Below are 24492 nucleotides of genomic sequence, written 5' to 3'. Positions count from 1 at the left end.
ATCCATAAGACGCTCTCTATAGCTAAGGGGTTCATACTTCTCCCTTAAACTATCCTTCATTAGATCCCAATCCTCAATGGGTCTATGATTTAACCTTGCTTCTTACCTCTTGACATTCATACAATGGAGCTTGGCTTGCCCCGTTAACCTTATTTTTGCAAACTTAACCTGATGAGGGTCAGTCATCTTATACCAATCAAAATAAGAATCCATCCCAGTCAACTAATCTTGGAAAACTTTAGGGTTCATCTGCCCATCATATGTAACACCCCAAACCCTTAAACCCAGTTCCGGCGCGTTATACGTGATAAAATCCCTGATAATCCATAATTCATGATATACGCAGCGAAAAACATAAACATAATCTCCATATAACATAATACCAGATTTTACTAATTCTAACTATAATCCATAATAAATCATCTATCACCAGCATTTCCATAAATCTACATAACTCCCAAAAACATTTCAGTATTTTCACAATCATTCCTTATTCAACAGCCTTAAAACATAAAGATATAAAACATAAATATTTACATTCCCCAAAATTAACATAGAAATATACCCTTTTCTTTTTCTATTTCCCAATAATACTATAAAAACCTCGAGCTCTCAAAACTCAATCTCGAGGAAATCTTGAAAAAGATAAATTCATATTCGGGTGAGACACATCTCAGTAAGGAAAGAAACATATATATTAAAACAATGTGTGGCTAACATGAGGTATAAAGATATCATTTTAAATACATTTACAAATCATTATCATAACATTGAAATTGGTTTCTAAACCTAAACAATCACATGCAAATATTTAACCCACGAGATTACCCAATGATAGGGGTGATTACCCGCCCATACAAGTAGCACCCCTCTACCCTGATACCTAGGCAACCCTAAGATCATAATTAAAGCATACCAGGGCACTCACCTTACTCAGTAAACTCTCAAGTGTTAGATTGATCTTGTACTCACATAGTTTAACAATAATTTACCGACAAATGCTCTAAGGATAAGGAAATCTACCCGCTCATACCAGTAGGTTCCCTCTACCCTAGTACGTTATGCGGCTACTGTCACATCTAAAGCTACTAGTGCACTCGCCTTTCTCAGCAAGCCCTCAGGCAAAAAATACGCCCCGCCCAAATCATAGCATGTTCTTCGTACATAAATACTTCTAATATCATAATACATCATTCTTTCTGTCTTTATTTAATCATACACATCCATTCATGTTCATAGCTTAACATTGCATTGCATTTCACTTTAAGTGACTCTTTTCCATTTGTATCGTTCACATTTTACATTTCATTTCATTGCATTGTCATTTCATTGCATAACGTTTTCATTTTATTCCTTCGTATCACAGCTGGTCTTTAGCCATCATCAGTTAGTCCACATAGAAATGCGCTAAAATCTGCTAACAGTTAGTCTACATATAAATGCGCTAGAATCTGCTAACATGGTTATCTTTCAGCTGTCTTACATTTACACGGTTACATTTAGCATACATAAGCAACATAGTCCATAACATATTTTATTTTCAATACTTTTCTTACTTAACCTGCATCTCATATATTTAAGATATATTTGCACAGAATCTCATGCCACACAATTTAACAGTAAAATTCATATACATTCCTTACAAAATAAGTCAACCCATAATTAACATTTATACGTTGTAAATACATTTCATTTCTTATTTAATTCCTTAGAAAATTCCTTTCACTTTCATTTGTTTACTTTCACATACACATAACTATATCGACAATCCTAAGCTCAGAAAACATAGTTTTACATGGTTGGCATTTTAATAATTCACACCAAAACATATATATAATATAACATAAATTATTACCTTTAATTTCATAAAATCTGATGTAATATATAATTTCTTCTTACCTGATTTCTTGAACTATGCCAACAAGGACCCCGAAAAATATCTGCAGCGCTCACCCGGACCTTAAATCAAAAATCCTAATTCCATTAAATTAATCCTAAATAAAATATTATTTTAATATTTCCTAAACTCTTAAATACCAAATAAATAGTTATACTCTCAAATATAACCAATTTGCCAATTTTCCCAAATCTCACTCTCGCTTTGGAGTAGGATCTAAAAACCCTCGATTGAAAATTTACTTATGTTAAAATGATGACGATCACGACTAGGTCCCCGTGATGGTGCCTGATCATCGATTTAATAGCAGATTTAACGAAAATTGAGAAATTAGGGAAAATATACCTTTCCCTAGGAGTGGTGCCTACGCCGCTCCCACGACAAATTTGCTTTAGTAGAAATGTCGGTGGTAGAGTTAGGAATCCAACGACACCTTCTATTTCCCAATCGGTCGAATATCCGTCGAAAAATGAGGGGAGAGAGAGAGAGAGTCGAAGACGAAGAGGTGACGAACAGACAGAGAGAAGAAGATAGACGCAGGAAGCTTCAGGTAAGCTTCCTTTATTTTCCTTTTATCTTTCTTTCTTTTTTTTTCTTTTACTTACTTTAACTTAACTTATATATATATAATCACCATTTTACTTAACTTAATTAATTTAAGTTAATAAAGTTGAACTAACTAATTACTAATAAATAATTTTAATTTAATTTAATTCTTTCTTCTTCTTTTTTTCTAGTTCCTTTATTTGTTTATTTAATACATTAATTTAATAATGTTTAACGAATTAATTGATTAATAATTTTAATTAATTAATAATATTTAATAACTTTTTTTTTTCGGGTTATTACATCATAAGTTGGTGCTTCTATTCTCATTATGTAACGCCCCAAACCCTTAAACCCGGGTCCGACGCGTTATACCTGATAAAATCCCTGATAATCCATAATCAACATATACGAAGCGGAAAACATAAATATAATCTCCATATAACATAATACTAGAGTTTATTAATTCTAACTATAATCCATAATAAATCATCCATCACCTGCATTTTCATAAATTTACATAACTCTCAAAACATTTCAGTATTTTCACAATCATTCCTTTCATAACTGACTTAAAACATAAAGACATAAAACATAAATATTTACATTCCCCAAAGTTAACATAGAAATATACCATTTTATTTTTCTATTTCCCAATAATGCTATAAAAACCTCGAGCTCTCAAAGCTCGATCTCGAGGAAATCCTGAAAAAGATAAATTCATATTCGGGTGAAACACATCTCAGTAAGGGAAGAAAGCATATATTAAACACAGCGTGTGGCTAACATGAGGTATATAACAACATAATATTTAACATTTAAAAATCGTTAACACAATTTTTGAAACCATTCTTTGATCTTAATCAAACACATGCAAAAGATTTAACCCACGAGATTACCCGAGGATAAGGATGATTGCCCGTCCATACAAGTAGCACCCCTCTACTCTGATATTTAAGTAACCTTAAGGTCACTAATAAAGTATACCAAGGCACTCACCTTATTCAGTAAGCCCTCAAGTGTTAAATTGATCTCGTACTCACATCGTTCAACAATAGCTTACCGGCAAAGGCCCTAAGGATAGGGAAATCTACCCGCCCATACAAGCAGGGTCCCTCTGCCCTAGTACGTTATGCAGCTACTGCCACACCTGAAACTACTAGTGCACTCGCCTTACTCAGCAAGCCCTCAGGCGAAGAGTGCGACCTGCCCAAACGTAACATGTTCCGCATACATAAATACTTCTAATATCATAATACATTATTCTTTTCTGTCATTATTTAATCATACACATCCGTTCATGTTCATAACTTAAACATTGCATTTCATTTTACTTTAAGTAACTCTTTCCCATTTTACATTGTTCACATTTCACATTTCATTTTCATTCCATTTATTTCCTTTTTCATTTCATTTCATTTCATATTCAGTATCTTTCAACTGTTTTACCCAGCATCTTTTAACTATTTTACTCAGCATTTTTCAGCTGTCATACATTTACTCAATATCTTTCAGCTGTTTTACCCAATATTTTTTAGTTGTGACACATTTACCCAACATCTTTCAACTGTTTTACCCAACATTTTTTAACTGTTTACCCAACATTTTTCAGCTGTTTACATGGTTGCATTAACACACACAAGCAGCATAGTCCATATCATGTTTTATTCACAATGCATTATTTACTTAACCTGCATCTAATACATTTAACATATATTTGCACAGAATCTCATGTCACACAGTTTAACAATAAAATTTATACATTGCCTGTAAAATAAGTCAACCAACATTTAATGTTTATATACTTAAAATACCTTTCATTTCTTACATAATTATCCTGAAAATATTTCCCACTTTCATCAGTTCATTTTCGCATATACATATCTAATAAATAACCTTACAGTCGAAAAAATATAATTTAAACAGTTGACATTTTACCCATATTGAAACATATACATGTATATATAATACAATTTATTTTTTCATTAAATTCATAAAAATTCTGGCTTACTATATATTTTTCCCCTTACCTGGTTTCTTGAACTACGCTAATAGGGACCCCAAAAAGATGCCTGCGGCACTCACCCGAACTTTGAAATTAAAAATTCTAGTTCCATGTAATTAATCCTGAATAAAATATTATTTTAATATTTCCTAAACCCATAAATTCTAAATAAATAAATATACCCTTAAATATAGCCTGTTGGAAGTCCCAACTCGGAGTATATAGTCTAGAGGGGGGGTGAATAGACTCTTTTCGCGAAATACGTATTTTTCTACAAAATAAAAACTCTTGGCAAGATACAAGAAATTATGTCGCAATATAAATATAAATCATGCACAAGATATAAAATAAAGAGTGTAAAGGAGAGAAAGAACAATACCGGTATTTTTACGTGGTTCGGCACCAAGCCTACATCCACGCCTTAGCACCAAGCCAAGGATTCCACAATCCACTAAAGATACTCCTTCACTAGCGGAGAAGTCTTACAACTCGAGAACAAATCCCTACACTCGGGAACAAACCCCTACCGCACTCACCAAGAGCCTTCGCTTCGGTTCACAAAGAACCTTACAACAATGGTTCACAAAGAATCTTACAAGAGATTGGAAATACAATTTAATGCTTCTTAAATGAGCCAATATGAAACACAACCAAATCCTTACTCTATTCTCTCAAGGAATGAATCTTACAAGATAAGTGAGCAAGAGAGGATTGAGCACTTGTGAAGAATACCTAAAATACAAAGTGTAAAGTGCTTAGGTTTTAGATAAAATGATATTTTTCACAAATATGATCAACAATGCTCAAAACCATGTTAATACAAGTCTAATAGCTTGTATTTATAGCCCAAGAGCCTTAGGAGCCAATAACTAGCCGTTGGGGAGAAGAAAAGATATTTTATTTGGCAAACTAGCCGTTTTCCGCCCGTTAGCGTCATTCTACCCGTTGGATTCGTCGACGAATCCCCCGTGTTCGTCGACGAGGTCCCGGAATAAGAAAAAGTCATCAAAATGAAAGTTGTGGAATTTTGTCTTAGCTTTCCAGGGACACTAAGATCTTCCCATTTGGACTTTTTTTGTCAAAAGTTATGAACAAAATACTGAAAGGTGTTCAGGACTCAAGGTTGCACTACGGTAGTGACGATTGCTTTGCTTTTTCTTGTCAAAAAGCGTTTTAATGACTTAAAACATTTTTAGACAAAATTATATGAAATATATTGAGTCTAATGAAGATTAAAACTTGTCCAAGTGAGTTTCCCCATAAATATAAGATATCTTGTTTTATGAAAACATATTTGAAAACTCGTTTCGATATCTTATATGCTTAGTATGTCCTTTATTGAAAATATGCTTGACTTTTAGGACTTTAGGACGTAGAGCTAGTTTTGTAAAATCGGGACCAAGTTGTGAAAATGTTTATAACTCATATATTACTTAACACTTATCCCATTTTGAAAACTTAATTGAGTATAGGATTATTTTGACAACCTCTTTGTTTTTACCTTGAAAACTATGAATTGTGAGTTTGTTACTTTTGTGCAGATCCTATATGCTCATGTGTCCTAGTATGCTTATGCAACGGCTTAACTCTTACTCATGCAAGACACACACCGCAAGAGTTATAATACGCACTCACTCACACAACCCTTATTACAATTAATTTATACACAATAAAAACTCCTGGATATGCTTTGATGTTTCTGAGTCAGTGTCCTTCCAATCTTTTCTATTTGATGTCTACTAGGTCCGATCTTTGCTTCTGATTTGGTACCTCTGTGTATCCGACACTTCGTACCTATACTAGATAAGATCTGCAAGGATGGAAAATACTAAAAATAACAAATAGGTTAATATCATCAAAACATATAAACTAAGATAGTGTAGCTGACGGGGCTAACATAGCCAAATTACCAAATTTCCCAAATCCCACCTCGCTTTGGAGTGGGGCCTAAAAAACCCCAATTGGAACTTTACTTGTGTCAAAATGACGACGATCACGACTAGGAACCCATGGTGGTGCCTGATCGTTGATTCAATAGCAAATTTAATAAGAAATTGACAAATTAGGGGAAAGTTGACTTACCCTAGGAATTGTGCCTATGCCGCTCCCACAACAAATCCGTTCCAGCAGAAATGTTGGTCTCGGGGTTATGAATCCAATAGCACCTTCCATTTCTCGATCGGTGCTCATTAGGCCGACGAAATTGAAGAGAGAGAGGGAGGTGGAGACGGAGACGAGAGTGAGATCATGAGAATTACAAAGAAAGGGGAGGCGTTGTTGTTTCAGGAAGGCTTCCTGAAGATGCTTTCATCTTCTTCATTTTTTTTTTCCGAGTTATTACACATTAAATCCTTGTAAGGATCACGATGGTCCCTTCGGTAAGATCTCCTAACGTGAAGGTTATCAACGTCATAGTCCTTATCATCCCAATGTTGGGTATGGGCTCATGACCTAGGGGTCTCCTAGCAAAGTCATCTTGGCGATTCACTCGCCTTTGTGGAGGGAGGGAAGGTCTTTTTCTATCAATCCTATGACCTAGATAAGGATTCCCAACTTGAGTAGACATCTTAGGGGTTGGGGAAGGACTTGAACAACACTAGGGTAGTCCTTTGGAATGGTGTTTGATCACACAAAGTAGGCTCAAATGTAAACCTAAGCTAACATCTAGATATCCAAAACTCAAAAGATAGGTGGGCTGTTCTGGTCAAAACCGTCGACTGTTAGGGCCAAATCGTTGACTGTTTCAGATAGTATTGAAATACTGCAAGCTGCTAATGGATGTGCAATTTTACCTATGAACGACCTTCAGTATTTGGGACATAACTTTTTCTAGAGATCTCCAAATAAGGCGATCTTGGTATCAAAGAAAGTTAAGAGAATTTCCCACAAGTTTTTTGTTCAATATTTTTGAATATGGGAAGGTTTTGATAGAGAAAATCACATATCAATTTTGCGGCAGAAAATTGAAGATGTTGGGACTTAGAGGGCTCGCCTAATTTGACCTAAGCTCTGATACCAAAAATGATGTAGGATGAGAATTGTAATGACCCTAAGAATAATAGTATTTAAATAATGATTAAGAGGGTGGAGAATGGAAACAAGAAGAGAAGGAGGCAGTAGGCCACGTCGACGAGGTGACATGTCTCGTCGACGAGGAAATACGAGATGACATGGCTCATCGACGAATCTAGCCCTATAAATAGTGAAAAACTCGGATTTTTGATTAAATTCAGCGTAAAAACTCCATTTTTCTCCCCCCTTCGGCTCCCTCTCCTTCTCTCTTCGATTTTGGGCCGGATTTCGTCGGTTCGATGATCTGAAGTCACTACAACGCTCCTGGAGAAGTTCTCTCCATATCTGCCAGAGCGGATCGTCAGCGGAGCTGAGTTGAAATTCGTCCCTAAGTTGAGGTAATACTTTTTATGCCAAATTTGGTCTTTCCGTAGTTATAAGAAAGGTTATTTACGAAGAAATACTGATGTTTGGTTCTAGGGGGTGTCGTTTTTAGGGCTTTGATTAGGAAACCCTACGGGTGTTAGACTATGATATTTTAGGGGCTTTCTCAGTAGTCAGGTAAGGGAATAAACTAAAACAATTATTTTTCATGCAAATTACTTTTATTTGTGAGCAAATAGATTTTATGAAAAATATGTACAATATTTGAATATTATGGAATAAATGCATATTTGGGAAAATACTGCTATTGTACGGGAATTATGATTTTAGAATGAAATGTATGATTTACCCAGTTTTGTGTGGCATGAATGTTATTTTTTATGAAAAGTATTATGATATGGAAGATTTTACGAGTAAAGCATGTTTACAGGAATTATGAAATGATGCAGTACATTATAGCTTTGAAAATACATGATAATTGATTTATTTTCAAAATTATATGTATAAGATATTCGGTGCAAGGCCATGTTTTACGTATGATTTCAGCACGAGGTCGTATTTATAAAATGTTCAGCGCGAGGCTGTATTTATAAAATGTTCGGCGCGAGGCCGTATTTATGAAATGTTTGGCGCGAGGCCATATTTATGAAATGATTTCGGCACGAGAGTGTATTTATGAAATTATGAAAGATGCTATATTATCATGTATTATATGTTATTAGAACCCGAATGTTAGTTTGGTTCAGTTCAGGAGCACAGTACTGTAGCTTATAGATCAGATATCTATGATCAGATTAGCGCTAACCATCCCACGAGGGGGTGGGAGATGGATAGTCGATGTGGCTTTCAGTGTAGAGTTGTAAACTTCCACCTGGTAGTTCGGACCAGGGTGTAGCGGGCCCATCGTACTTATAGACATTTTTGACTCAGCAGTGGTTGGCTAGCCATTATTGGGTCCCGCCTTCGGGCTGCACAATCCGTCATGGGAGGTAATACATGACATCAGCTAGCTATTCATCCTGAGTATATTTTCAGTATTATCAGATATAACAGACAATTTATAAATGATATGAGTTACTAGAAAAATATGAAAGTATATGATGATTCAGTATGTTATGACGAATGTTTACAGATATATGAAATGTATTGTATATGTATAATAGCATATATATTCATGTTGCCACACAACTGCATTTAGTTTATTTTCCCTTACTGAGCTGTGTCTCACCCCCGAACTTAATTAATTTTTCAGAAGACCATGAGAGACCGGTAGGTCGTGGCCGCCGTTGAGTGAGTTGAGCTTCCCTGCTAGAAGGGTAAGATTTGATCTAGGATCAGGAGCTTTTGTTGTAAGATCCTAGGTCTATTTTGATGTTTTGGAGATTGTATTCAAATACTGTATTTTGGGAATATAGTAGACTCTGGTATTATGTAATTAATGGTTTGATGGATGTAAATTATTTTTACTGCTGCTTAGGTTTCCGTTGTCTATGTCAGGCTATCCCCGCTACCCACGGGTTCAGGTTGATGTTATTATTATTTATGTTTATTATGTGATAAGTAAAGCAGGACATTAAAGGAATGATCGACCTAGTCCTACGGTTCAACCCTCACAAGCACATACACTCAATACACTCAATTAACTAAACATAAACACAATAAATCAAGCTTCATTTTCATATGTTGTTGAATTTTTAAATGGTGTATGATGCTGTTCAGAAATAAGTTCCAAGAGTTCTTTCACAAAAGAATCAAGTAATATGAAACAAAGATGTTCTTCAAAGTTTCAAGAATTTAAGTTCTATTGTTAGCAAGCAAAATTCCCACAATTGATTTAAACTAGTAAGTATCAATATTGCAATCTATGGATTCAAAGGGCTTATCAAATATGGAATTTCAGATTTCCAACAAAGGCTTACAATATAAAATAATGGTTCAAATAAGTGTTGAAATTACCAAGAGAGTTGTTTGGATGATTTTGACGCTTTTCAACACAAGTAGTCCACACCTTAAGTTCTTTGTACAAGCTTTGAAATACCAACGAACGCAACAATGCAATGGAGTGATGGTGGCCATGTGGGGATATGAAGGTGCTAGCCTTGTGGGTGTATTTGGATAGAGGTCTTGTGGGGTAAGAGGGAGGTGATGGAGATGGAGTCGCTGGATAGATAGTGATCTCTCACCACCTGATCTTTGGAGAGAACACGTAGCCTTACACTACACATTCGAAACAATTTGACAAGCTAACAAGTTTCAACAAAGGAAATTTCTTCAATATACAATATATTAAAACTCTGCTTCTTTCTTACAATGATTCAAGACATATATAGACTGAGTAAGGGGAAGGAAAAGACAAAGCATTAACTAACTAAACTAGCATGGGAAACAAGACTTTAATTAGCTAACACTCCCTATACAAGCATGAGAGACAAGCTAATAAATATGACAACTTACAAGACACATTAACTACTACACAACTTAGTAGACTCTTACAAGTCACTAAACACACACTTGCAAACTTGGTTGTCTTGCAATGTTACACATTAAATAAAAGTCAAAGAAAAGCTAAATCCGTGCGGGGCCCATGGAGCCATGTGGGGCCCACAAGCTCGTGCGGGGCCCATATAGGTCTTTTTGCTTCAATACTTCACTTGGGGTCTTTTCGTGCCGAAAGTCTTCAAGTACCTACTATTCTTGAAATAATATATCCAAGCACAATATAAATCAATACAAATAACAAATTCTTCGAAAACAGGTCTTTCATCCAAATAGTTAGATGATCTTTAAATATGATTTTCCATTAATCCCATGTGTTCCTACAAAACAAATTTAATGATGGTAGACATCTAGAGGTCATCCACGTGTTACTATGTCAGTAAAGGAGGGGACATTGGGAGGTCACCCATGTGTCACCAAATCAACAAAAGAAAGGGGTATGACATGTTGATCCCCATCAATGGGAGAGCTCAATAAGATACAACATATATTTCATTTATTCATGGCAATTTTAAAGAAAAAAAAAATCCATTTTTCAATTTGGTTAGTTTTTCAAGAGAAAAAACTAAGTCTAAATTGAAGAACCAAAAATTATAAACATTCAATTCAAACTTGAACCATCTATGTAAAATTGAACGGTTGAGATTGGTTTTTATGTTGATTATGTTAGTTGAGCTGAACTCAAAGTTTGCATACCCTAGCAATTTCTAGGTAATTTTTCTTTTTCTTTTTCTTTTTTGTGTCTACCGCTACTAAATTATTTAGGTGAAATTTAAATTATTGTGTAGATTAAAGTTATAACTTTATTTAATTTTACTGGAATTAAGATGCAAGAATAAAAAGAGACATCGAGGCTCTCTATAAATTCATCTTTTTTTTTTTTTTTCTTATCACACCTTTTTCTCTTTCTTCGCTCATATAATTTCTCCAACTCCCTTGGCTGTCTACTCTCTTCAACTAAAAATTGTATCAATACACAACAACAACAACAGTAAAAAATAAAAACTATGAGGTGAAAAATCAATGAAAGAAAGAGAAAATCGATATATCAACAAACAACAACAAAACTAAGCCTTAGTCGCACTCTGTGGGGTTGGCTCAATGAAAGAAAAGGAAAATCGATATATATGAGTCAATTATAAATGAATCGAGATAACTTGAGAACTAACTAATTCAACTACTCACTCATAACATGATTCGATTTGATTATATTTTGAGATGAGCTATTTAAGTGACTCAACAAGTCAAAATCTTAGGTATATTAATTTTTTGTTACTTTATAATTTTTATATATATATATATATATATATATATATATATACTTAAATATCAGTTGTATTTTATTCACATATTTAATATTATTTATAATATTTTTTTTTTAAAAAAAGAGGAGGAGTGAGAAAGAGAAGAAATAAAATTCCACCAACTTCTAGCTGGTATTGAAAGTTGGAGTCTCTCAGTTCAGCAAGCAGAGACGTTGCAGTGTTGTGAGCCATCACTTCAGCTGCTTTTCCGTTCATTTTCCCCAAACCATTCTTCCAAGTCATCAAATCCTTTCACGGTTGAACCACGATCATCATCAAATCTTCGCAGCATCCAATATTCTCTCCATCTTCATGATCGGTTTGCAATATCAAAATGTGGAGTAGAATTGGTGCTCAATTCCTGAAGAAATGCACTCTCAGAACTGAACTAGGGTTCCGGTTTTTTGGGAGGTCGACATCGAACCGGCATTCGGGAAAGACGTTTGCAGCGCTGTGGGGAAACGGTGATTACGGGAGATTGGGGTTGAGAGGTCTGGAGTCTCAGTGGAGGCCTGCGGTTTGCTCTGCATTTGGCGATGAGAGCCTTCGAGCCATTGCTTGCGGCGGTGCTCACACATTGTTTCTTACAGGTTTTTATCTTGCTGTTTTCCTGATTGATCGCATGATACGGCAATATCTGATATTATAATTAGCTTTTGGTTGGCTAGTTGTGAAAAAGCTCTTCTTCTTTTTAGAGCTGAAATGGTGGTGAATTTTGATTTTAGAAATCCAACGAACTGATGCCTTGGATTATTGGGTTGCTTTTCTCTCTCTCTCTCTCTCTCTCTCTCTCCCCCCCCCCCCCCCCCCTCTTTTTCCATCTAAATATTAAATATTTGTTCATTTTAAGTTGAATTTTATGAGAACAGTGTGCTTCTGGATTGATAGTAGTTTTAAACTTTTAATTTTCTGAATAACTCGGGGATTTTTAATCAAATTTTCATTTTATTTATAGTTCGGTCTTGGCACTGCATGAGCCATACTGTTGCAATTACGGCTATGAAATTGTATTGACTAGCTCTAGCTTTGCTGCTACCTGAACTCGTTTGCTTCTGCGTACCTGCTGGTGAACAGCACTTTGTACATATCATCAAGTAGTTCCTGTTTGACATATGTTTACCTTGTATAAGCATTACTTGTCGTATTTGTGAAGCATACGGCATATGGTCAAGACCATACATATCAAATTTTCATCATTGGATACTATTTGTGACTTGTATTGTCCTAGAAGATTTAATTCTTCTGTTTGCACTTCCTTTGCTAATTTATCTTAAAAATCTTAACCTTCATGTTTTTGTTGCATTGTCTAGTTAGTTTTTATGAAGAATTATGTTTGTCTTTGTGTAATCTACATTGTTCAACAACTTCAACTGAAGAAAATCATTTAAATTGCCATTCTTCTTGTTGAGGCTTACAGCTTAATCATTGTTCTTTGGCAGAGACTGGGCGTGTTTATTCCACTGGCCTCAATGATTTTGGGCAGCTCGGCATATCAGATGAAAAAAGTTATACAACTGTATGATGTTGTTATCTTATTTTTTATCTTTTTTAAAATAATATTTTTGACGTCTTATTGACATGGAGAAGAATTAAATATATTTTGAGCTGTTGGTCTGAAATTGATACTTGAGACTGTGTGTGTGTGCATATTAAAATTTAGGGCTTTTCATTTTTGATACTTGAATGTATTTTTTAAAGTGTGGGATTTCATTTACATGAATGTTTTCTTCTAAAGTATGACATAGTAACCACTTCATTAGAAGTATGACACTGTTTGTTTAGATCATTTTGAATAGAAAAGGAATTATTATTAGAAGGTACAACCTAGATAAGGACAAGGAGTCTTTTAAAAACTAAAAATTAAAAATTAAAAATTGAAGAAGAGAAATATAAAAATCAACAATGCTTGTTCAGGAACCTCATCTTCAATGCTTATCTTAAAATTTTCAAATTCTTTAAATGTCTAACTCCCTTCTCCATTTCTTCTTCCTTCTATGATTCTCCATCCCATTGCTAAATCTAATTTCCTGCCCACTTAGGGTGACCAATTTCAACGGCATCTTATCTGTTATGTATATTTGGGGTAGGTTCTATGCAGTCAGGGGTGGGAGATATTACAAACTCCACTTACTTCCTGTAATCTACCCTACGGGACAAATTCCCTCCTGACTATTACCCCAAATGGTCTAAAAGACTACTGCTCCCGAAATCCATATACATCCCTTTACCAAATCTCATTGCCTATACAAACATGTGCCTAGTGACAAACAAGGTCTAGAATTTCAATCTTGACAAAAATTTCAAGGGTTTCAATCTATAGAAGTTTTGATAGAAATACGATCTTGTTGGAAATTTTGGTTTTGACACCAAAAGTTTCTCCTTTTTGTTCTGTTTCTCTTTTAAATTCTGAAATTTCACCTATACTTCCAAAATTTTGGTCAAAATTCCTGATTTTGGTCAATATTTTGTAAAATGGAATTAAAACCCAATTTCCTTTTGAATCCTCCTAATCTAAACTGAAATTTCGGTGAATTTCTGGAAATTTAAGATTGTGGTAAGGAAAAAGAGTAACCTTTTCCCCTTGAAACTTAGATTGACATCAAGCATGTGCCTTAAGCACAAAGATATGAGCCTCAAGTGTCGGTACAGAAAATGCCCTTCTTATGACTCTTAATGCACTACCACAAGCTGCAGCATGGATGTCTACCTTGACCACCTTGTTGTAAGGTTCAGGAAATTGTTCCCAGCCGAAAGCCTTAGTAAATTTCTGCATTTAACATTGTTATATCACCACAGCAACAACAACAAACCAAACCTTAAGTAAAGCCTTCGTAAATTTCTGCATTTAACATTATTATCTCATTTCAAGTTACTTTAAGTCTACCCATACCCGTTTGTTGTCACTCAAAGTAACTAGTTCACTCCTTTCGGGGGGACAATTTGGCCTACATTGTAGGTGCCCAAGCCATCTAAGACACCCTTTCCTTATATTATCGTCTACTGGTGCTATGGATAACTTATTGTGTATATGTTCATTCCTTATTTTATCTTTTAATGTTATACTACTCATCCACCTTAGCATTCTCATTTTGGCAACTTTCACTTGTTGGATATGTTGCTTTTTAGTTGCCCAATATTTTAATCCATATAGTATAGCTGGTCTTACAGCCATACTATAAGTTCTTTTAATTTTAAGGGTATTCAATGATTACACAACATCCCCCAAGCACTTCTCCATTTTACTCACCCAACATGTCATTCAACTTCTCCTTCAGCTTGCATAATTTATCCAAGGTAATGAAATCTAGTAGTGCTATTAGTTTTTTGACCATCATGTTTAATCTTTTCTCTAATATTTTTCCTACCATGACTAAAATTACATTTCATATATTTTGTCTTATTTCTACTTATCCTAAAACCTATAGATTCTAAAGCTCTTTCCATAATTTTGACTTATAGTCTACTCCATCCCTAGTTATACAATCAAGACAATATCCTTTGCAATCAACATTCAACATGGAACCTCGTTTTGGGTACTCCAAATAAGTTCATCCATAACTAGTGCACAAAGATAAGAGCTCAAAGCAAATCCTTGATGTACACCTATTGTAAATGAAATTTCTCTAGACTATCCACATTTAGTCCTAACACTAGTCATGATTATATCATACATATACTTAATGACATCAATATACTTGCTATATACTTCTTCTTTTATTTATTTATTTTTTAAATTAATAAAACCTACTATAGAACTCCCCTAGGTTCCTTGTTGTTGACATTCTCTAAATTAATAAAAACTATATGTCAACCCCCATTGTTTTCCCTAAACTTTTCTATTAATCTTCTTAAAAGATATATGACTTGTGTAGTCCATCTCTCAGATATAAAAAACCAAATTTATTTTCTAAGACTAGTCTTTGTTTAGTCACCTTTTCCCACATCGACTCATAAGTTTAATTCCAAGATAGTTGTTACAATTTTGAATACCTCCTTTATTTTTGTATATAGGTAACAAAAAGTGTATTTCCTTCACTTGTTTGATATTTTCTTAGTTTTTATAACTGTGTTACATAAATTAGTTAACCATATAATTCCCTATCACCCAGGCATTTCTAACTTCAATTGGGATGCTATCTAGTCCTATAGATTTTCCATTTTTCATCTTCTTTAATGTCAACTTAAATTCATCAACTCTAATTTTGTGAAAAAACTTTTTCCTTATTTGTCAATTCTAAGTTTAAGCCTTCTGCTTGGTTTACAAAAAATTTCAACACAATTCTTGTATAAATTCAACAAGTAAAAATATGCAACTGGATTTAAGCATGCCCTGCCAAAAGGGGCTCCTTTTATCTTGTGCTGATGTTCCTGATCACTCTGTGATGGGTAGACTGGATTTTGCCATTTGTTGTTGCTTTGGTCAACACACATATGTTCATGTGAACACACAAGAATATCAACTTTTTATTCCCATTATATCTTGTTCATCTCTACTGCTGTGCTTTCATTTATTGAAGTGTTTTTATGTTATTTTATTGTGATAAAAAAATTGCTGAAGTGAAATTTCTTTGTGGTTGTTTACCCATCTATGCGTACATATTACATTGTGGAAAATTCCTTTTACAAAGTTTCACTTACCCTATATGTAGGAGCCTGTGGAAGTCTCTGGGCTTTCCAAGGAAATAATTCAAATTTCAGCTGGTTATTATCACTCTTCCGCTGTTACAGGTTTGGAAATGGACCCTCTGTTTGATGCTTGATTCCTAAGAGAAAAAATTGATCATTTACTTGTTTCATTAAATCATGAAAACAACTATATCATTGGATCTTGCTGTCTGTGAGGATATTGGTCCTTGAAATTTTACTGTTTTCTTTGACCTCTTAGTGTTATGCTTCTGATTCTTTTCTCTTTTCTCTGAATCATTTTGATGCTAGGGATAAAATGTTAATCTTCTACTTTTGAGTTTTGATTGCCCAGTACTTTCAACTTTACTTTTATCTTTGGTCATCTCCTGTTGATTAGTCTTTATAGTTTATACTGTTCTTTTCCTTTTTCCTTGTTTATCGGTAGATCCCTTTCATTTTCTCATCTTTGGTAAATTTTTGCTTTGCATTATAAGAAAGAAAACTTAGTGAAAATATTTTGATGAAATGATGAATGTAAACCTGACAGCTGAATACAGCGTGATGATGCCCTCAGTATGTTATGTGAACATGAGGATAGGGTAATTTGAATGGGTCCCAACTGTTGTTGTAGAATTTGGATAAACTGTTTTTCCTTTTTCTGCTTACTTTTTTCTCCCTCCTCCTCCCTGGGGGGGGGGGGGGGGGGGAGAAGGGGGTTTTGGAAATGGATTGTAGTTAGTTATTTACTCTGGAAGCATTTAAAAGTGCCCTTGCACTCCCCCCAAAACCCCCTCTGGGTTTTATTGTTTTATGGTTATTTTGTGAACCGTTAAGCTTTGGCTCTTTTCTTGTAGCAAGTCAAATCCTCTCAACAAGATATTACATTAAATTTTTTTATTTTTGTTAAAGCTTGAAATACATTGTTGGTCCACAAGCCAACAGCTTAAGCTTTTACCTGAAGTGGTAATCGAACATGGTATTAGAGCTAGTTACTAGGAAGTCCTGGGTTCTACTCTTGTTGTCCGCTTTTACTGTGTGGTGTTTAAAAAATTGTTGTGTTCCTTGTAATGGGTTTTATTTATCTTGTTTTTATCTCTCCACGTGTTATCGGGCTGCACATGTGGGAGAATGTTAAAGCTTGATATACTTTGTTGGTTCATAACCTAACAGCTTAAGCTTTTGGGTAAAATGGTAACCTAACAATATTAGACAAAGCAGCTCCACATTTACTGTGGCCTGAGATGTTGAGACATTTTACATAAAGTTTAACTATGCACATTTGATCTTCTTGCTACAATATGTGCCTAAAAAATCTATTTTAATTCCTCTTTTGATTTAGCTGTCAATTGCACCTATTTAGTTTCTATAGCTAAATACTTATGAGCTGGGAGAAAACACCTACATTGTCTCGATTGGAATGTTGGCAGTTTACAATGCAGTTAACGTGAATGTAGTTAACTTGAGAATGTTAAGATGAAGTGTCCAAATGAGAAAGTTAATTTGCACTTTCAATGCATTTATATGAAACTGGGAGCAGCACTTGCAGAAGATAAGGGAAGTGTAGTTAAGATAATTTGGGCATATTCATTGTAGGTCAACTAATTCTGCAATGAGATTGAGTTGACATTGAAGGCTATAGGAGGAGGGGTAGGCATAGAACAACTGGGACAGAAGTAGTAAGAAAGGATTGACAACACTCCCACTTTTTGAGGACGTTGGTACAGATTGTGCAGAATGATAGAAAAGATTGCTAGTCCCACATTGTGGGTCTTAAGCTTTGCTTTTGTTGTTGTTCACCTCATGTTGGTTACCAAAGAAAATTTGATGGTTTATGAGTTTTGTCTGGGAGATTAAAAGATGATAAAGACGAAATTGTTTGAAAATGCCATTTATAACTTTGATGTCTTTAATTGCAAATATGCATTGTGATTTCTTGAGTCTTGTGATTCTAATAGCATTGAGTTTGTTTCTTAGACAAGTTTAGGTTAGAACAAACTGTAAAACATTGGAAACCATGACCCTTATAGCCTATCTTTCTATTCTTGAAACTAATATTTGCCTTGATTTATTTCTTGCATGCACTTTTTTAGTTGGAAGATATTTGATCTACATGCATACATTTTGCATTAAATTTAAATTCAAGGAATTAGTTTAAATTCGTCATTGTGGTTTATTGAGATGTATATTGCTCTCCCTACGTTTTAATTTTCTTTTCTTCAATTGAGTTGCATTTATGTGCTCATAAGTGTTTGAATTTATTTCTCTAGATTTTTTCTTATGGCTCTTCATGTATCTTGGCGCAGTTGATGGGGAACTATATATGTGGGGAAAGAACTCAAATGGGCAGCTTGGCCTTGGAAAAAGTAACTATTATGCGAATGCATCTGATTCATTTTGTTATAGATAGCCATATAATTGATGGAATTTTTTGATGTTTTCATTTTTTTTAATACAAATGTGCCCTTTTGAAACTCATGCTGATTCAGATTTTTGTAGTATGTAACCATATGACCCCAAGCTGTTAGGTGATATGTATGTTTGAAACCTTAACAATAGCTGTCACATTTGAGTGAGCTGGTCACATTTGGATAGGTAAATTTTAACGACAAATAATGAATAACATCCACTGAGGGAATGATAACATTTGAAGAGATTGGAGGACAGCTCTTTTGTAATTGATAATGCTATTCTTTTGTTTTGGTTTTTTTTTTTTGGAGGACATTTTGATTTCCTTGTATTGTACTTCCTAATTTCTGATAATATATTTTTTATTATAAGAAAGAGGGATTGACAACATTCAAGATGGAATAATTTAATAAAGAGAAGATGAGTGCTGGTGACAAGAATTAAGCCTAGGACCTCTAATTTCCATGGCTCTCATACAGTGTTAGCTCACCACTTGACCAAAAAAGTTATGATGTAAGTTTGTGAGCTAACAATATGCCTTAAGCCTTAATAGTAGTACTGTTTTGGTCCGTGCAGGAAAGAATTCTGAATTTGCTGAGCATATAACCCGCCATGACTTTTATATATCTCTGAACTATTTTGTTCATTGTAAAATGTTGTTATTATAGTGTTGCACTAGTTACATACATTACATTTCATGTAATGATACTTTTCATTTCAGATTGGTAATTAAGTTAATTCAATTACTTGTGAAGAATATAATGTTTTTGATTCCATTTGATTCATGTAACTTGTTGTGTTAGATGGTGTCATTTAAACTATTAAGAGTCCAGAAAATAATGCTGTCATTGCTGTGTTCATCACAGAATGTACCATGAATTGACTTCTGTCAATTTGAAGTGTTCTCCTTATACAATAGGAATTTTTTTCTTCTTTAAGTTTCAGCTGTAATGTTAGTCCTAAACATCACAATAGCTGAAAATTTTCCTATGTTGATGGAAACATGAATTTCTTTCTGCTATTTAGTGGCTTGTATTCTCTGTTAACTTTACTGTCTTCACTGTCAACCTACAATATTTTTTCTATCCTTAACTTTAATAATATTTTTTCTTTATTTTCCCTCCAGCTGTTGAAATTATCATTTTAAGAAATTATATGATGATATTTGCTATAAAATGATGCTTGTACTGATCTGTAGAGGCTGCTAAAGTGGTTCCGGTACCAAGTAAAGTTGACTGCTTGATTGGGATCACTGTCAAAATGACAGCTTTGGGTTCAGAGCACTCAGTTGCTATCACAGGTCTTCTTGCCTTATGATATATACTTTAGTTTTAACTTTTAATCACAAAAAGTTGTAGCTATTCATCATAATGTATAAGTGCCAAGGAATTGAGTGATCAATCCCAATGCTTACTTTTATTTTTCCAGAAGAAGGCAAGGTTCTAAGTTGGGGGGGAGGAGGAATTGGAAGACTTGGTCATGGTCATGAATCGGGTTTTTTTGGGTTTCTAAAAAGCAGCAGGTTGTGTCTGATGGTTTTACAGTTTTACTGACAGATAACATATTAGAACTTAAGAAGAACAAATATTTTTTGTCAGTTATGTTTTTATCACTCTCCTGATTTGTTCTTGGAATTTACCACAATTTTTCTTTAGCATTGACTTTGGATATTTCTGCCTTTTTTTATTTTTTATTTTTTTCCTGGCAGTGAGTACACACCAAGGCTTGTAAAAAAACTTGAGGAATTCAAGGTACTGTATTGGCAAACTTATTCAAAATGATATGCCCAATGATATCTCACTTATTTTTTCTTCTGGTGTTTTTGGGATCAAATTGTATGTAAATTTAGGTTAAAAATGTTGCTGCTGGGTTGCTACATACAGCATGCCTTGACGGTTTGTTGATCTTTCTTATGGTTGATCATTTTCTGAGGCATGTCTCTTCAGCATTTATATAATTTAGTTGTCTCGTCTGAAATTGCAGAAAATGGATCTGTCTTCATATTTGGTGAAAAAACAGTGAATAAACTTGTAAGTGCCTGAATTTATTTTCAATTTTTATAGATCATTTGCTCATTTTGGTCATTGATAAATGATTATTCATTTGAATATTGATAGTTCTTGGAATGAAAAAAATTCTAGGGATTTGGAGAGGGAAGTAATGCATCAATGCCATCGATGATTGGAGGATTTCCATTTTCTGAGGAAGTTGCATGTGGTGGTTATCACACATGTATCATAACAAGTAATTCTTAATGTTCGTTTTTCTCTCGAATTTTTCCATTTGGTATGCACATATTTAATATAAAAGTTATAATGTATATCATAGAATGGAAAAGGCAGAAAAACTTCTCAGACTAGGGGCATAAAAGTTTGCGTCATGAACATCGCATAGTTCTGAAGGTATCTTTTCAAAGATGCCGTAGCTTTCTAAGTGGTGTAGCTGCCTGCAATCAATACATATTTCACTTTCCTAATTTTATATTATTTTCATTTTTTTTTTATTTTCCAATTATATCTTCATGATTCTAGGGTTTAATTGTTTAAGAACTAGCATTTTAGTTTAGAAAAATGCTGTTCATCGTGGGAGAGGAGCATTGTGGGGCAATCATGGGTGTGTGTACCCATGGTCTTAAATTTCCACGAAATTGTTGAAATTTCCGATTTCCGTCACCCTCGAAATCGAAATGGCAGTCAATTTCCGTCTTGCATAATTTTCGTCGAAATCTCAATGAATCATCTGAAATTTATCGAAACCTCGAAATTTTAACTATGCAATGAAATTTTGTCGAAATTCAAATGAGGGAATCAAGAGTGAAGTGAAATTTCTCTTTAATTTATTTTATTGAAACAAAAGGTTATCACAAGTGCTTTTGAAATTATATGAAAAAATAAACTTATAGTAATATTTTATTTAACCATTCATGTACAAATTATCAATATTTTTATAATAAATAATTTTTAAATGATTTATGAATTTCATTTGCATTAACTGAACATGTTTAATGTACATTATCTTACAAGCATGTTTGATGCACATACTATTTTACGACTTTTCCACTTCATACAAAACATAGATGTATTTAATTTGTAATAATATTAGTCTTAAAACTTATATTATTATGTTTGTTAACCATTTCTAAAGTTTCACAAATAATTTCATGCTTTACTACTAGTTTCCATTATTTTTTCAAATCGAAATCGAAATTGACATCGAAATCAAAATTTCCGTACATTTGGAGCTTTGAAATTTGAGTCGAAATTGAAATTTAAGACCTTGTGTGTACCTCACCTGTTCTCCTTTCTGTCTCCTGTGAGCGGTGATACCTGTGCTGCCCCTTCCCCATGATGAATAGCACAATTCTTTAGTTTATTTAGGTTTTCTTGATTAGTGTTTTTTTTTTTCGTTTTCCTTATCTTCCAAGAATTGTGAGCCTACAAAAAATGCCCCTATGTATTAGTTTCAATTGAGATTTGAATGGAGAATTAAGTTGTCAGAGTGGTGCCAGAGTAGACTCTCATTGGACATAAGTGTCATTATTTTTTACTGGGTATTCGATTTCAACTCAAATCGTCATAGTTACCAGTGTTTGAGAGGGTTGTTTGTGAGGTTCTACTTAGAACTCGTAGGGTTCATGATTTTGACTTAACTTGCCTTTGCCGGCTTTGACTCCACCACCATCACCATTTTGTTGCCGAGCTCTCCAGTCCCTCCACCACTTCCAACCAGCCACAAGGATATTTTGAAAAAAAAAAAAAATATTCCAACCACACATCAGATCTGAATCAACCGAAAAAAAAAAAGAAAAGAAAAGAAAAGAAAAAATGTGGTACATTGCCAGATTCCCTCTAACCCTAACTCCCTAAGTGAGCCAACCCCAGCCCACACTATTTGAATCCCCTGCTGCAGATCTATCAAAGTCTTGAAGCAACTGTGTTTCATCTTGCCTTTGATTAGCCACAGTGCAACATTGTTAACCTTTGTTCATGAGCCACTGTTGTCATAGCTGAACTTAATAGAGCTTCGTCATCTCAACATCATGCCACGTCATTGCTGCTGGACTGATTAAGCCTCCTGGTCATCGGATGAAAGCCCCAGGGCATAGCTGTTGTTGAGCTCATCTCCATAGTCTTCATCAACATTAAGGGTACACGCAAGTTGGTTATTTTTTTTATTTTTACTTTTAATTTTTTGATAGCAAAAGGAGATGAATTGATTAGAGTAAGAATAATGTTCAAAAAGGAGAATTCTTAATCCTCAATAACAAAAGAAAGAAAGTAAAAAAAGAAACAATAATACAAAACTCAACAATTAGACTAACAATATTCTTATTCTCCTTTTCATAAATTCTTCTTGTATTTTTTTTTGATAGAAAAATTCTTCTCATATAGCAATTAGCCAACTCCACCTAGTGAGACTTGAGGCTTGATGATGATGTTGTTGTATATTAATGAAAGCTTTTCTTTTGCTATTAAAAAGAAAAGGACTAACAAAGCGAACCAACCCCGTAGGATATCGGAAGACCTCACTCCTTTAAAATGACCAGCAGAAGCACTCCAAAGTGAGGCCAAATAATGAATCTTCTCCCATAAACCCCACAGAGCTGCAGAAAACGACACACATCCCCAAAGCATGAACATCTGTCCTTTACCAAAACCAGAAAAAGTGGCTAGAAAATACTCCACCCACCCTGGACAAACCCAATTTTCTCCCAAAAGACCAAAAGCTGATTCCATATATTCCAAGCTAACAAGCTGTGCAAAACCAAATGAGAAGCTGGTCCTTACTGTGGTTGAAACATTATCATTGTCATAGTTTCTATTAATTGAGGCTACCTGGCAGCCATGTTGTCATTGGCTGCCCTATTGAAACTTTAATGCCATTCAAACTGTCAAAGCTTCAGAAGAAGCTGGCCCTTGCATTCAGTGAGCTAACTTTTAAAGCCAGTTCAGTTAAATCAAATCAAACCAGGTCAGTCAAACTGCCCCAACCTGCGAGAGAGCCAAAATAATTGACACTTGAATTGGTCTTGTAAAAGTTTGATGATAGGATGATCAAGCTTGATTCTATGTGTTAGATTACCACTTTACCTAAAAGCTTAAGCTGTTTGGTTGTGGGACAACTATGTATGTCAAGCTTCAACACTATGCCTTGCACCCTTATATCATTCTTTGTTCCTAACATTGTGAATTAGAAGAGAGATGTTCCTTTCAGCCCATTCAATAAGAGGTAGTCAGAAAAAGGAGGTAGTTGAGGATGCTGCTATTGAGATTGAAGAACCACTGCAGGAAATAGTGAATGCCCCAAAATTGGAATTCGATCCCCAACCATTTGTTTTTATGATCCCATATAATTTTGTTAGTTGTACCTCCATGATTTGTTTATTCATACAATCCTATTTCATTTTATTGAGATTTAAATGGAGAATTAAGTTGTTGGAGTCCTGAATTATGTAGGTCTCTGCCTGTGATTGAAAAGCGTCTCCATCATTTAGTAATATCTAGCAGCATATTATGCTGGCAACCTTAATATTGATCCCCGACCATCTGCACAGGAATAAAAATTATTATAGATGTTTTAAATTTTAATAAGATCATCTATAGAGGTAAATTGTCAGATATTCATAAACCCTTCAAATCACATTCCAGGTTTTACTTCCATTTAAAATCCGAGGAAGTGCCAACCTGGCAAATTTTGTAATACACTTTGAGCAAGCATAAATGGTTTGCCTTTGACTATCATCTCTTTTCTAAATTGATTGGGTGAGTGATAAGCCCCTTCTAGGAGCAAGAAAAAAAAATCTTAAAGACTGATGG

The 24492-nt window shown here is 34.4% G+C and overlaps 1 protein-coding gene across 5 annotated transcripts in view; it reads left to right on the top strand.

Annotated features, from left to right (window-relative positions):
- The first annotated feature begins 11781 nt into the window (after positions 1-11781).
- Positions 11782-24492, top strand: part of LOC131160527 (ultraviolet-B receptor UVR8) — a 39190-nt gene continuing 26479 nt past the window's right edge. For 3 of the 5 annotated variants that reach the window (XR_009138081.1, XR_009138080.1, XM_058116313.1), the window contains exons 1-10: positions 11791-12234; positions 13084-13160; positions 16294-16372; positions 18574-18633; positions 19875-19976; positions 20105-20198; positions 20385-20427; positions 20526-20571; positions 20660-20706; positions 20818-20920. Coding sequence is in view for 3 of the 5 variants with exons in the window: in XM_058116313.1 (XP_057972296.1) it covers positions 11979-12234; positions 13084-13160; positions 16294-16372; positions 18574-18633; positions 19875-19976; positions 20105-20198; positions 20385-20427; positions 20526-20571; positions 20660-20706; positions 20818-20920 (907 nt within the window). In the remaining 2 variants the exon portion in view is untranslated. Of the gene's footprint in view, positions 12235-13083; positions 13161-16293; positions 16373-18573; positions 18634-19874; positions 19977-20104; positions 20199-20384; positions 20428-20525; positions 20572-20659; positions 20707-20817; positions 20921-24492 lie in introns of all 5 variants that reach the window. The other 2 variants (XM_058116311.1, XM_058116312.1) reach the window with 2 other exon arrangements.

The sequence above is a fragment of the Malania oleifera genome, chromosome 7, assembly GCF_029873635.1.
Source record: "Malania oleifera isolate guangnan ecotype guangnan chromosome 7, ASM2987363v1, whole genome shotgun sequence".
Taxonomy (NCBI): Eukaryota; Viridiplantae; Streptophyta; class Magnoliopsida; order Santalales; family Ximeniaceae; genus Malania; species Malania oleifera.
The sequence above is the reverse complement of the archived record's forward strand: the minus strand, read 5'-3'. Positions and strand labels throughout refer to the sequence as shown.